The sequence below is a fragment of the Rhinopithecus roxellana genome, chromosome 11 (assembly GCF_007565055.1).
Source record: "Rhinopithecus roxellana isolate Shanxi Qingling chromosome 11, ASM756505v1, whole genome shotgun sequence".
Classification (NCBI taxonomy): domain Eukaryota; kingdom Metazoa; phylum Chordata; class Mammalia; order Primates; family Cercopithecidae; genus Rhinopithecus; species Rhinopithecus roxellana.
This window is the reverse complement of record NC_044559.1, coordinates 93,936,702-93,950,994: the sequence shown is the minus strand read 5'-3', so window position 1 is coordinate 93,950,994 and position 14,293 is coordinate 93,936,702. Positions and strand designations below refer to the sequence as shown.

Here is a 14,293-nt window from a genome sequence, read left to right as displayed (position 1 = left end):
CCCTTCTCTTGCTATCAGCCTTCTCTGAAGAGCTTTAGTCTCTCCTTCCATGGAGTCTCCTGTGGACTTAATAAACGAATCCACACACTTGTACTAGTGGGTAGCGTGGAATTAATGTGTGGCTTTCTCCAATGTAGATGTTGATAGTTCAGTAAAGTCTGAGTTGTTTCTGGAAGGTCAGTGCCTGAGACAACATGAATCCCAACCCCACAGGTGCGGCTTCATGGTGATGGCCACTGGGTGGCCCAGCGCTTTCCGAGTCCCGTGAATTAGACCCTGCGTCTTCCCTCTAATGGTGAAGTCTGCTTACAATGCAGGCCCCCTCGCTGCAGAAACAGTGTGATTTGGAGCCCATTGGGGGAAAGCATCATACGCTTCTCTAGCCAACATCTCAGATGAAGGTGATTTGAGGCCTGGGTCGGAGACTTTAGCCAGGAGCTGGCCATGCTCCCATACGTTCAGGGGAGTGCTCGCTTCTGACGGCTGCGAACGTCTGAGCCTCCCATCGCCTCTTGACTCTCTCAGTTCTCTAAGCTTCATCTTAGCGATGTCAAGTTACCAGAACTTAATAGAAACTGGTCGTTTGAGCTTAGCTTTTGCACTGAATTAAGATTTCATTTATTTTTGTGATTTTTATAAAAGATTAATATGAATCCTTTATTTGAAAAAATGTTCTCATATCTTTTGAAACTTTATCTTGAAGTTGCCTACCCCAGTGCCTGTTTTCTTTTCTAAAAAACTCAACTGATAAATTTGGCCTTATTTTAAATCCCAGGAAAAGTTTCTATTTCCCTACTAATATCCCTACTTCTTATTATCTTGTAACAAATAGCTACAACTCAGTTTCATTTCTGCCTTCTCATTATGATAACTGTAATTTATAGCACTCGACTATGTACAGCACGATGTTATTCTTGCACTTTCTGGGGTGGTCAGCTGGGACTATTTCCAGGAAACCCACACTCCAGAGGTGGACACCAGCATCCAGAGGTGGACACAAGCATCTGGAGGTGGACGCCAGCATCTGGAGGTGGACACCACATCCAGAAGTGGACACCAGCATCCGGAGGTGGACACCAGCATCCGGAGGTGGACACCACCATTCAGAGGTGGACACCACCGTCTGCCATCACCGTCATGAATTTCAGAGATGGATTTTTTAAATTGGAGAAATGAGAGACTGGCTACCTAGCATGATGAATGTTAGAAATGAGTTATCAGTGGTGAGATGGGCAGCAACTCGAGGCACATGGATTACATAAAGATACTTGGAAAAGAGCCTGACCCCTGTATGAATACAGCGCCTCGGTTCTCAGGGATGACGCTGTGGGCTAAAGCCCCTGTGTCCCGTCTCCACTGTGAGCTGAAGGTCTCTGGTGTTGGAAGCCTGCTCTGAGGGTCACAGAATCCTGCCTCTTACGTTTTTTGACAGCTGAACTTTTTTGGGGTCTTGTTCTGCAAGCTGTTGATTGGAGAATCTGAAAGAGCAGAGAGCTGGTGGCCTCTCAAGCTGAAGGTAAAGGTTGTTTTGAATTTTATTTTATGCTTGCTTTCAAATGAAAATTTAGTTAAAAAGTCTTTTGATCAAAGACTTCATCTCCTTATTACCTGGTAGGGAGTTTATATGGTGGTAGCTAACCCTTACACAACCCAGACCTCAGTGGCTCTCAGTATCGGCCACAATAAACCAAACATGGTGATGGACTGAACAGGTGTAGGTGGCTTTGCAGTGTGTGTGGGCTGGGTGTTTCCAGGCTCCCCACCTCTGCAGCACGCCTGGGCTGGGTGTTTCCAGGCTCCCCACCTCTACAGCGCGAGTGGGCCAGGTGTTTCCAGGCTCCCCACATCACAGGTCTTAACTCTGCCTCAGGGGGGCTTTGGGACCTGTTCCTTCACTTTGCGGGAATGGCTTTTGTTTCTCTGGTTCTATTTTAGGTGTTCGGTAATGTCGTGCATCTTAAATATTTTTTGAAAGGAGGTGGAGTATAAAAACCTAAATGCATAATGAAAATAATAGAGGATTCTTATTGGTTTCTCTGGGGCTGAGGTGGGCATGGCTTTTCTCTTCGCTTGTGGCTTATCTTCATGTGCCCCCTAAAGCTGTGCTTGTTAGACCCCAACAGCGCCGAGAGGCGCACACAGGAGTGGGGTGCAGGGACGGGGCCTGAGGCTCACTCCTGCCTGACGTCGCGTCGGTGCCTCCTTCCAAGGCCGCAGCTAAGCCTCCTTGCCTGAATGGAGCCCCTCCCTCGGACGCCACAGGAAGAGTTGGTGCTACCTCAACAGTACCTGTGCCCCTGGGTGTGGGGGACAGGGTTCTGGGGCCAGCGATCTGGGAAGAGGCATATTCTGAATTCCAGTCTGGTTGCTTGTCCAAACATTGCACACTCGCGTGTTTCTGGAACATCAAAGGAAAACGAATGCAGGGAACCGGCCAACCCGCTGCGTCGCTCCCCAGACACGGCCCCGTCCCTCCAACGTCCCGCTCAGCTCCAGCAGCCAGGAGCCCGCAGCCTAGAGAGTCAGTAGAAACTGCTGCTGCTCTGGCGGCTTCCTCACCCAGGTGCCCAGGCCAGCCTTCTGAAAGGCCTTGAACAGCTGCTGTTTCACAGACTGGTAGGTGTGCGCCCCCAGCTTGGCCTCACAGTACATGGAGGGCGTGTCTCCGGGGCTGGGTGTCCGTGTGCTCAGCTGCGGACAAGAAGGAGAAAGAGCCAATCAGACACCAGCAGAAAAGGAGCTTCCGCCAGGTGAGTTTTACACGCCAGGCATCAGCTCCCGGCCTTGGCCGTTTGCCTTTCTTTCTCCCACAGAAAGAACCTACAGAGAGCAACCATGACCAGGTCCTCCCGCTATTCCACAGGAAACCCAGTCATCGAGGAAACCCGCTTCATCCGAGGTCTGAACGATCAATGAGCGGGTAAACTTGACTACTATTAAAAGTATGAACACTGTGCAGGGGCTCCAGGCGGGGTGGGGGACGGAGGGGGACGGTGGGAGCTAAAACAGCGTCACAGTGGGCAGGGAGCGGGCCGGTGAGAGTCATGCTGTTGGCCGAGCAGGAGGATGATGGAGCTGGGGCGATTCCTCTGTTAGCTTTCTGAGGTGTGCCAGGCAAAGCTTAGCAGCAACACAAGACAGGGATCAAATGCAGCTCTAATCCCCCCACCACAGGGCGGGGAGGCCAGGAGGGAGAAGGACGGGGCTGTGGGGGAGCTCCAAATCCCACAGCGGGTCTTCCAGGGTGGCACTTATGGGGGGGTCACCTCGAGCACGTGCAAGAGGACAGGGCCCTTTTGTTCAGCAGAACGGCATGGATGCTTCCCTGACCTTCCCAGTCTCCAGGAGCGAACAGGACAGAGACTGAGAGCTGCAGGGTGCTGGGCATCTTGGCCAAGCTCAGAACCAATATGTGCAATTCTGAATGTCCTCTAAGCAGGCGAAAACGTTTATTTTAGGCGTCAGTATGCCTACCTTGCTCTACCAGTTGACAAATCAACAACACTATTATTCCTGCTTGGAGTCATTGCTTGGATTAAAAAGTATGGAAAAATGAGCGAGGCATTTTTTATGTGTTGGCTGCTTTTTCTGTTATTTGTTGTTTTTGGTCACAGTCTATGCTGGAAACGCATACCAATGTGGATTTTGATCTAAAATCCAGAAATATCGCCGTTATCCCTGCTTGTGAAGGAGAAAGCTTGCTCCTAATTGCTGATGTGGTGGAAATGCTTGGGCTTTGGGGTTGGGGAGAAATTCTAATCCTGAGATTCATTTCCTGTTTTGGGGAAATTGCACATTTTTTCTGAGTGTCGGTTTCCTGATATCTAAACCGGGAATAGTATCGATTTCAAAAGTCCCCAGGAGCTGCTCCTGTGACACCCGGAATGAAGCAGGCGGTGCCGTTCCCGGTTACGTCAGGGGTTCAGCAATGAGCTGCTTTCCTGCTTCCGCAGCTCCAGGCTGGTCCGGGGGCGGTGCCTGGGGTAACAGGGTCTCTAGCCTACGGGGGAAACGCTGCTGGCCTGGGCAGCTGGGACAAGGACACGTGAGGGGCGCTGGGTTTTGTGTCCTGCCTCTCCCTCCCTGCAGACCAAGTGGTGGCCTCTCCCGGGGGTTTGCTCAGGGCTGGAGCCAGGGTCTGGCTGGGCCCCGTTTCCCTCCAAGGATGGGTGCGACCTACCCTGCCGTACAGCCGCGCCCACCGCGCAGACAGCACGTGCTTGCAGAGCCGGGAGGGGCCCCCGCAGCTCCTCCGCCCCGTGGTGGTGTTGATAATCTCCAGGTCCACGCTGCCCACGACCCAGTTCACGCTGAAGGGGGGCGACTTCCCCGGCTGGCGTGCCTCGGCGTCACTCACGCCTGCCAGGGGAGATGGGGAAAGGCGGGCGTTAATATTCCCGGCCCCACACGGGGCTCCCCCGAGGGCAGCTGCGGGGAAACGGAGCCTGTGTGCGAGCGGGAGGAGATATTCCCGTGTACACCGTCCTCCCTTTTCATCCTCAGGACTGGCCGGTTCACGTGTCACCCGCAGGGCGGAGGCTGCAAATCGGGCAGGACCGTGGTGGCCGCCTCGGGTCCAAGGCGTTGCTGCGCCTGCGTCAACCTTCTAATTGAAAAGATTTTAATAGTCTGGCGATAATAAAGCTCCGTCCAGACTCCCTCCCTTTCTATAAATCTTTGTGGAGTGGATGAATGAGCAGAGCCACGTGGAAGTGAGCTGAGATGTTTATCGGGCACCTCTGTAGGCCCAGCTCTGCTGGAGGCAAAACACCGGGGCTGGTAAGCAGCACGCGGCTGCCTGGTTCCCTCCGCTTACAGTTTAGCTGATGAGAAAAACAAAACAAACAACAACAAAAAAAACAAGACAGAAACGAGTGTAGGATCAGTTGATCTGCAATGTGATCCCGAAACAGCACTGGCTACAGAATGTTTGAGACTCAGTGCAAAGCGGAAATATGGGGCCTTTTGTTAGAAAGTTACCAAGAATTTCCAGAGGACAGTGGAGCATTAAACCAAGCGTGGGTTTGTCTGAGCTCAGGTGCCTGTGTGAGCTGCAGGGCTGCAGCCTACAATGCTGATCCTGTCCAGAGAGAGCCCACGTCTTCAGGGAAGTCGAGTTTCAAATGTGTTGCCCCTTGTGTGCTTGGACTTTTAACCTGGACCACACAGTCCTTGCAGCCCGGCTCACCCTGCAGAGGGGTGTTGAGGAGGTCTCCACTCTGGGGTGGCAGCTGCTTTGCAGCTGGGGGTGGGGCACTTTCATGGCTTCCACCTGTGGCCCCAGCTCTAACTCCTTGAGGTGCTCCTGTGTTGATTAGGGCTTCTGGAGATGCTGCCACGAGCTGTCTGGAAACCCGAGGGGGCACCTACCGAGACCCTGCCCTGTGATGGCCTGAGGATTCCAACACATGAGATCAGGTGCAGCTGAGCCCACCCCCCCGCCCAGTTCATTGTCTCTTTCAGTCCCTTCTGAAGCCTGCATTTGGCAATGTGACCCTCGGGGTGGGGAAGGCATAGGAGGAATACAGGCTGCGGGAGGCCAGAGGCAGTGCCCCAGGGACACAGCCGGATGCTTCCCATGCCCAGGGCTTCCTCATGGGCCTGGCATGGTAGACGTGGCTCTCAGACATCCATGGGCAGTGTGGGGAGGCATGTGCTATTTGGCCCTGTCTCTGCTCAGAGTCTCATAGGAAGAAGCGTGGTCCACGTAAGAGTGAGTCGGCAGGGAGTCCAGGCTCCCGCTCACAGCAGTGGCATTGAGCGTCTTGGTTTATAACCCAGGATCCCTTGCTCCATTCGTTCCTCCTGAATCTCCCACCTCCCGTGGCACCTGCAGGACCTCCTACCCGATGCGTTCCCCAAGCCCAGCTGGCCGGGCATCTCCTTCTCATTCACGTCTCCTCGCAGGTCAGCTCTGCCTCTCCAGCCCTGCCTGCCTTCCTGGCCTGCTGTCCTGCGATGCTTGGAGGGGAGTGGGGCCCCTGAGCTCTCGGGGGCCCATCATGCATCACGCAAGACAGCAGTGCCTGCAGAGAAGAACTTGGCGTCTTGGCCAGGGTATTGCATCCAGGCCACCCAAGTGCCTGCTCAGGTCCCCGGGAAGCCACCGGCTATTGGTAGAGAGGCCCAGGTGTCATGATTGGTCTGACAGCAAAGACCTGGTGGGCTGAGCATGGTGCGAGTGGGTTCCGGCCGTAGCAGACTCCTGGGAGGAAGCTGTCCCCATGTCATGTGGCAGCACAGCTCACGACACCTTCCTGGAGCCTGGCTTCATTTAAATTCAGGGGAAGACCCACTCACTACAAAGCTGCACAGCCACAGACCCCAGATCCTCTGCTGCTATCAGCTTCATCCACAAACCTGAGCTCTGTGGGCAGACTGAGCAGATGTCCCACCCCACCCACCTCGAAAGTCACCTGGCGAGCTTCTGCCGGCCTTGGACGGGCAGGGTGGGACACCAAGTGAATCCCGTTCACGTCAGCTCTTCCTTTTTCCTTCAAGTGATCCATGGTGGCAGCTGCCACTGAGAGCCAGGAGGGACAATCTGGCCTGTTGGTCGCTGTGGACGTCCTACTGGGCAGGGGCCGCCTGGGCAGGAGGAGCCAGCCGCCAAGGTCAGGGATGACCGGGAACTGGGAGAGGCAGTCACTGCCCTGGTCTGCGTGCGGTGGGCGGCCTCCCCTCCCCTTCCTGCTCCCATCACCAGGTGGCCTCCCCTCCTTCTCCTGCTCCCATCCCTCTGGTCTCCATGAATGTCAGGATCAACCACTGAGGCACTGAGCTGCAAAGTCTGAACTCAGAGGAAAGCCTTGGGAGCCTGAGGTCTACACAGGACCTCCTGGTTCCTTGTCAGGACACCCTGGCTCTGGTCTGTGCCCATCTCCCTTCTCTTTGCGGAGGACAGCATGGGCAAATTGTTGCTGGCCCTTGGCTGGCTGCCATCTGATGGGGCTTCCTCCCAACACTCCCGTCTGCCAGCCATGATGAGGCCCGAACACTTCCGGGAAGGCAACTGTGAGGACGTGGGTGTGAACCCAGCACGTGCACTGCTCCACACGCGGTGGGCGGAAGGAAGGAGCTGGTGGTTGGGCCGTGGGGTCCAACCTTGCACAGGGGCTTCTCCTTGCCAGGGTGTGGTCCCATGTGTCCGAGTGTGCACAGGGAGGATGGCACCTGCTGTAAATAACATCTCAGCTCACCTGTGACGATGAAAATCACACTGCAAATCATCCAGTTCTAACTACAACAGCCCCACAGACTACTATTTAACATAGAAAGTGGCGTAAACCCAGGAGCAATCTTCAATATCCCAGCCTGTCCATGACCCTGGAGGTGACCCCAGGGGCCTCTCCCACTGGCCAGGAACCAGGTGGCTGGAGTTCCAGGCGGTTTGAGTCCCGTGGCCCGAGGACATCCTCCACTTACCGTTCTGTGACAGGTGACTTCTCCGCTTCACAGGTGATGTGAAGATCAAATCAGGCAAATGGGAGCACGTTTGGGGCACCCAGGCTAGGAATGCTGTTGTCTTCATCAGAAGGAGGATTTGAAGGCCAACTGCAGTTTGTTTTGTGCTCTCCATGTCACACAGATCAAAAATGTTTCTAGTTAGATCACCGGGAACGTTTCCAACTTAGTTACAATCACCTAATTGTGTCCAGGGAATGAGGAACCGACCGACAAGCGAAGGTCAGAGTTGCTTTCGTGGCAAACACATTCTGTTCCCTTTATTTGTCTTCTGCAGGGGACAGGACAGTGTGCTTACGCTTTGAGCTCCTAGGGAAGGGTCCGCTCCCCTCTGTGTTCTGCCGGCAAAATAAAAACTTCCCAAGGCAGCCTAGAAGAATAGCAGTCCTTTTTTCTTCTACCTTCTTGTCTTTTTTTTTTTTTTTAAATAAACCTTTCATGGAGAGATAGTGTTGGGATGTTTTCCTGAATATTCACACCGATGGTCATTTCTGACTTCGCTGTAACTAACATCTGCCGCTGATCACACCCGTGGAGCGGGAACCATGGCCCAGATCCCTCGAGTCTCATGTACAAAGAGACACGGATGCTCATGTCAGTCTCACCATTAGGTTTTGCTGTTAATGACTCTCTCCGTGGGACAGATCCCTCATGGTGAGGGGAAGTGCAGTGAGGAGCAGCCTGCTTGCTCTGAGGAACCAGGAGTTTCCTTCTCCAGTGCGGCCAGCAGCCAGGCCCTCTTCCCACGCCAGGGCCAGCCCTCCCGCAGCAGGTGTCCAGGCTCCAGGAAGGCTGTCTCTTCCTCACCGACATGGAAGGGCTGTGGCCTCGTGTACTTTCACTCTTTTTCCATTTCCCCGCGGCCCGAATCACACTCATGGAGGTAACTCCCCGTCCTGGGATGTCTCCTGAGGACACTCCAGCATTGGGACATGAGGTCACCCCAGACTCTTCCTTTCTTTGTTTTATTTATTTGGACCCAGGGGAGCCAGTTGGTTTCTCAGGAGGCTTCTGCTCATACGTGAATGATCCCACTCACGGTGCATTGATTTTATAATTTTCCACCAATTTCCCAGGTGCTTTACGAAGATGCGCACAGTCTTCTGGGAGCCGGTGCAGTTGCTCGCACACGGCATTCCTGTTGAGCACATTCCTGGCCATGGAGAAGTAGGTTTTGCGAGAGTTGAAGGGTGTTAGGGCTAAACTTTAACTCAGGCTGATTGCATTGCTAGCAGTATTTGTAGACAGAACCATACAAGGTGAAGACACGTGCTCAGGCCTAGAAACGAAAGCCTGGCTTGTGTTTAATTTTAACTCCTATGGCTGGAAATGTGAAAATGCGTTAACTCCTGGCTCATTCCTCCTGAAGTGGGCATCGGCTGATTGAAGATGGAACTCGAGTCCCAAGGACAGAGGGCGTCTGCTGCTGCAGGGGCACCTGCTCACGTCTGTCCCACCCTGTTCCTCGAGATAACACAGCAGCACATATCTAGTGATCCAGTCCACCCAGAACACATGGCACTACCTCCTTTCCCCAGTTCACAGCCCTAAATGTCTCCTGGATTCAGGGAATCTCCCTCCAGCGGTGAAAGGTGCCAACAGACCTGTGGCGATCGCGGGACGGAGACTGTGCGGTCTGAACTGAGAAAACCTGAGCATCAGGCCAGCTGAGCTCCGATGAGAAACGCGTCCTCCCGAGAAATCACACGCAGAAACCTCAGTGCTGTGGACAAACACGTACACGCTTGCACGGGGCTCCCGCGCTTCTCACTCTGCAGGCTGCCCTGTGAGACCAACATTCCTGTGAACCTTTGGCATCCAGAAGCTCAGACAAATCCAAACTAACCCCATGGAACACTGGGCACCTCCTGCCTTCGGTGAATGGCCACACAGGAACAGTCCTGTCTGTTCTAATGTGGTTTCCACATGCATGGAGCGTTGTACTTTTGTCGGCTGTGTTTGTTTTAGGTGATTGCTGTAACACATTGCTACACATGTGGTGGTTTAAAAGAGCAGAAATCTGTCCTCTCCTAGCTCTGGAGGCCAGAAGTCTGAAGGTGCAGGCAGGGCTGTACCCCATCCAGAGGCTCTGGGGAGACCCTCCTTGACTCTCCCAGCCTCTGGTCAATCCTGGGCTCCCTGGCTTGTGGCGGCTTTGCTCCCGTCTCTCCCTGCATCTTCACCGGCTTCTCTGCATGTGCCGTATTTCCCCCGCCTCCCTTTTCTAAGGACAGAGGTAGCTGCAGGCAGGACCCGCTGAGATAATTCAGATCGTCCTCCGTCCGTCTCACGATCCTTAGTTTACTCACCTCTGTAAAGACCCCTTTTTTCAGATAAAAGGTAATTTACAGGGTCAGGGATTCGAACTTGGCATCGGTGGGGCCGTTGTCCGGCCCACTGGGAGTGAATCTCAGGACTGGTCTAAGGACGGAGTGAGCAGCGCTCTTCGCGGAGGAGGGGCAGCCGCACACTCTGGGCCCCACACTCCACAGAACAGGGGGGTTTGCAGGTGGCAGCTCGTGGGCTGCTTCTCCCCGCATCTGTTTCTTTTCCTCTGTGCCTTCTGTGTGTGATGAGGACCGGTGGGGCTGATGGTCCGGGATGGTGGGGGCCTGCGGCTGCCCAGAGAGCAGTTCTGCGCCACCGGCTGGGTGTGCAGAGTGACCTGGAGACGCATGGGGCACCTGGCACGTGCACCTGCTGAGTGAGGGTGGCCTCTGTCCGGTAGAACCTTGGATTTGAAAATTTGTGTAGGAAGCCCAAGGAAGGGTGAGGAAGAAAAGGTGGTGTCCCTGAAACACTGTGTAGCCTGGTGGTGAGCAGGATCGGGCCCACATTTTCTTTAGTAATTGTGCCCGAGCGGCCTTGGGAATAATGCCCTCGCTACCTGAGCAGCTTCTCCCTGAGCCTTCTGTCACGGAACCACGCTCACAGACGCTTGTTAAACCTGGTATGTAACTCAGGGATGTGTTGGCATTTATTAATTTGTGAATATACCATGCAGCATATGGGCCATTCATCTTTGATAACATTTTTAAGGGAGCTGTCGTATTTCAGAGCAGATCTGTATGGGAATAAGCTGGTCTCCCGGAGCCTTTGGCACGAATATTCTGCCAGGCTGTCTGGTATGCAGAGATTGACTCGATGGGACTGTGTGACCTTTTCGCTAAATGCACACAGTCGTGTTAGCAGTGGGCTCTGGCAGCAGAGAAAAGCTGGACTCACTTCTGTGATGTACTAGCAGTGTGGCCTCTGACAAGTTAATTAACCACTCCTACCAGCGCCCTTCAACTACCACCGTGATCACCACGGCCACTCCTGTTACATCACCATCACTAGGACCGGGGGGGTGAATCCACAATTCATGTATGAAAGTGAGTTTTACTGTGGCTCGCGGAGCTATAAAAAGATACCTGACTTGAAGAAAATCCTTATTTACCTTTTAAAAAAGGCATTTTGTAAGTGAGACATTACAGCATTTCTTTAAATAGCAAGCCAACTGTATTTACAATGTAACTCACTTTCCCAAAATTAATTTTACACAAGACATTTCAGGAGTATAATTTTTACATGCAGTGAGGCAAGTCTGTGTCACTGGGTAGCACTGCATTTAATTTTGCAGAGTGAACGGAACAGCACGCCATCTGGGCATGCACAGATTCGTAAAGCTAAAGGAATCAGAGGGATCTCCTGAGTTTTCTATATGGCCAGGCATGCTGTGGGGTCTCTCTTTCTCTCACGCACACCCACATGCCTTTAATGGAAGTAGAGATGGTATATTTAATGTGAACTTACGGATTTGGGGTAACTAACTTCTAAGGCTGTATTAATGCTGTTTTATTCATTATCATTGATATGGACATCTTTATAATTGCCAGTAATTTTACAGCTGCTGTCTTGCTTTGATACGGTGCATTCCATAGCAAAAAATGTACTATGGAGGTTGGAGATGGTGAGGTTAACTGAGGATGGACAGCTGGTTCTTTCTGCTGTGAGATAGTCCTAAAAAATTCTGTGGGTTCGGCCCTGCGCGGTGGCTCACGCCTGTAATCCCAGCACTGTGGGAGGCCGAGGTGGGTGGATCACGAGGTCAGGAGATCGAGACCGTCCTGGCTAACACGGTGAAACCCCGTCTCTACTAAAAATACAAAAAAATTAGCTGGTCGTGGTGGCGGCGCCTGTAGTCCCAGCTACTTGGGAGGCTGAGGCAGGAGAATGGCGTGAACCTGGGAGGCGGAGCTTGCAGTGAGCTGAGATCGCACCACTGCACTCCAGCCTGGGTGACAGAGCAAGACTCCGTCTCAAAAAAAAAAAAAAAAAAAAAAAAAAAAAAAATTCTGTGGGTTCCTGCAAGCCAGAAGGGAATATGAATGTTGAAAACACAGAGACCGTGGTAGCTTTTCCTCACCTTCCCTCATGTGACTGGTTTGAGATGGAGGTGCTGAGAGGCTGGAAGGCAGGCTCTGCAGGGCGTGGGACGGGCCACACTGGCTGCACTGTCTGTGAATGTCCCGGGTGCGAGTTCTGCTGGGACGGCCATGACGTCCAGGGATGCTGAGGCCCGGGTGGTGTCCTCTCAGGAGGGTTTGTGCCTCCACTGATCTCCAGGAACTTTATTCCTAAGAGACAGCCGAGGAGTTGCGAGGATGGACGACTGCTCGGGTTCTCCCGAGTTTAAAGCACAGAGGCTCACAGGAGGCTTCAGAAAATGTGAAATTTCCATGGCAGAGGAAAGAATCTGCATTTTTCATTTTTCAGCCTGATAATGACATGACCTTTGGCTTCTGTAAGGTTTGCCATTATTTCAAAAGATACGGGACAAAGGGACTTTGGGGGAATAGGGTCTTTTGTTCCAAATTATGTATTTTTCTGCCCTAGTACTCAAAATGTAGCCAGGTTTCAAGCTAGATAAAAGTGTGGCTGGTTTTCATTGCTCTTCAGTCCGCATTACCCATTTGAGACGTTTTCCTTAAGCCCAAATAACACATTGAGTGTTTCCTGTAGAGTGATCCCATAGGAGTTAGACTGTCAGTGTTTGTCTGCAAACGCTGTCTCACCTTCATTTTTGAAGGATACTTTTTCTTGATATCGGATCGTAAGTTGAGATTGTTTTTCTATCGGCATTTTAAAGACGCCATTTCATTGTTTTTTTGTCTTCTGAGAATCAGTTTTCAGTCTGATTTAGCTCCTTTGAAGTGAATTTGTCTTTCATTTCCTGACTGCTTTTAAGATTTTTTGATCTGTTTTCCAGCAATTTAACCACTGAGATGAGAATTAAAAAAAAAAAAAATTCTTGGAGTATAATGTGCTTTTCAAATCTGAGTTTGGATGCTTTTTGCTTGTCTTGAAAAATTCTTAGTTACGATCTCTTTAAATATCTCTCCTGTTCCATTACTTTTTCTTTCTTTTTCTGGAACTCTTATTACATGCATTCCGACTCTCCCGCTCTCAGCTCTCTTTCATACTTTCTGTGTGTGATGGTTCATTTTATGTGTCCCCTTGGTTAGGCTAGAGGACCCAACTAGATTAACTGTGAGATTAACCGGCAGTCCCAGAAAATGCTGGGAAGGCACGTTCAACGCGATTAACATTTAACTTGTTAGACTTTGAATAGAGCAGGTAATGCTCTGCAACATGGCTGGGCCTCATCCAATCTGCTGAAGGCCTGAAGAGCAAAGACTTAGGTTCTGTGAAGAAAAATAAATTCTGCCTCCACATGGCCTGTGGACTCTAGATGTGCCACTTCCATTCCTGCTGAAACTTCCAGCTTGCTGGCCTGCCCTGTACATTTTAGACTTGCCAGCCCACACAATTGCATGAGCTCATTCCTTAAAATAAATATCTATCAATCTCTATCTAGCTATCTATCCTCTATCATCTATCTATTATCTATCATCTATCATCTATCTATTATCTGTTATCTATCTATCATTTATCATCTATCATCTATCTATCAACTCTCTATTATCTATCTATCTATCTATCTATCTATCTATCTATCTATCTATCTATCTATTCATCCATCCTCCATATATCCTTTCTGCCTTCTGTGCTGCATTCTGGATGTTTTCTTCAGAACTGTGCTCCCATTTATTAATTCTCTCTTGCGCTGTGTTTATTTGGTATTAAACCATCCTCTGTTTGCTCTGTTAACCAAATTATTTTATTTTCTGTATTTCTGAAATTCCTATTTGGTTCTATTTTTTTCTGAGCTTTCATCTCTCTCCCTAAGTGTTCCATCTTGCTTTAGAAAATGTCCTTTCTCCTACTGAGCGTGGTTATATTAGGATCTGTCCTGCTGCCTGTTGTTTCTTCTGGATTTGGGTTTTATCTCCTGTGTCTGCTTATTTTTTTGTGTGTGGCAATATTGTATTTATACATTTTTTGTAGAGTTATTTTGATCTAATGAGTAATAGGATCATCTTAATTTAAATCAGGAGTGGAGATCATTTCAAGCTGTAAACACTGTAAGGGGCTGTTTGCCTTGAGCCCACCTTGGCCCTGGGAGGCAGGCCCACCCGCCCCCTTAGCCTCCCGTGGCTGCTGAAGCATGTCTCAGCCCTTCAGCTTCCCAGGGACTCTTACCGGAAGATCTCACTTCCCATCCCTGTCCTTCCCCAGGTCCTGGCCTGGCAACTCTTCCCTCTCCCGTTCACTCTCTGGTGCCACCAAGGAGAATTGCAGGTGCCCCACCAATGTCTCCCGCCGTCCTCTGTTTGCGGTGCAGCCCCATGAGTGGGATTCTCCAGAATTTTACAGAATCTTCAGGGGACCATCGTTCTATATCTGTCAATGCTGGACACAGTTTTTTTTTTTTTTTTTTTTTTTT

The 14,293-nt window shown here is 51.3% G+C and overlaps 1 protein-coding gene across 1 annotated transcript in view; it reads right to left on the bottom strand.

Annotated features, from left to right (window-relative positions):
- Positions 1–1,723: 1,723 nt before the first annotated feature.
- The window catches only part of ADARB2 (adenosine deaminase RNA specific B2 (inactive)), a 519,216-nt gene continuing 506,646 nt past the window's right edge, over positions 1,724–14,293 (bottom strand). The window contains exons 9-10 of the mRNA XM_010361992.2: positions 4,181–4,359; positions 1,724–2,691 (exon numbers count right to left, since the gene is read on the bottom strand). Coding sequence (XP_010360294.1) covers positions 2,515–2,691; positions 4,181–4,359 — 356 coding nt within the window. The 3' untranslated portion in view covers positions 1,724–2,514. The remainder of the gene's footprint in view (positions 2,692–4,180; positions 4,360–14,293) is intronic.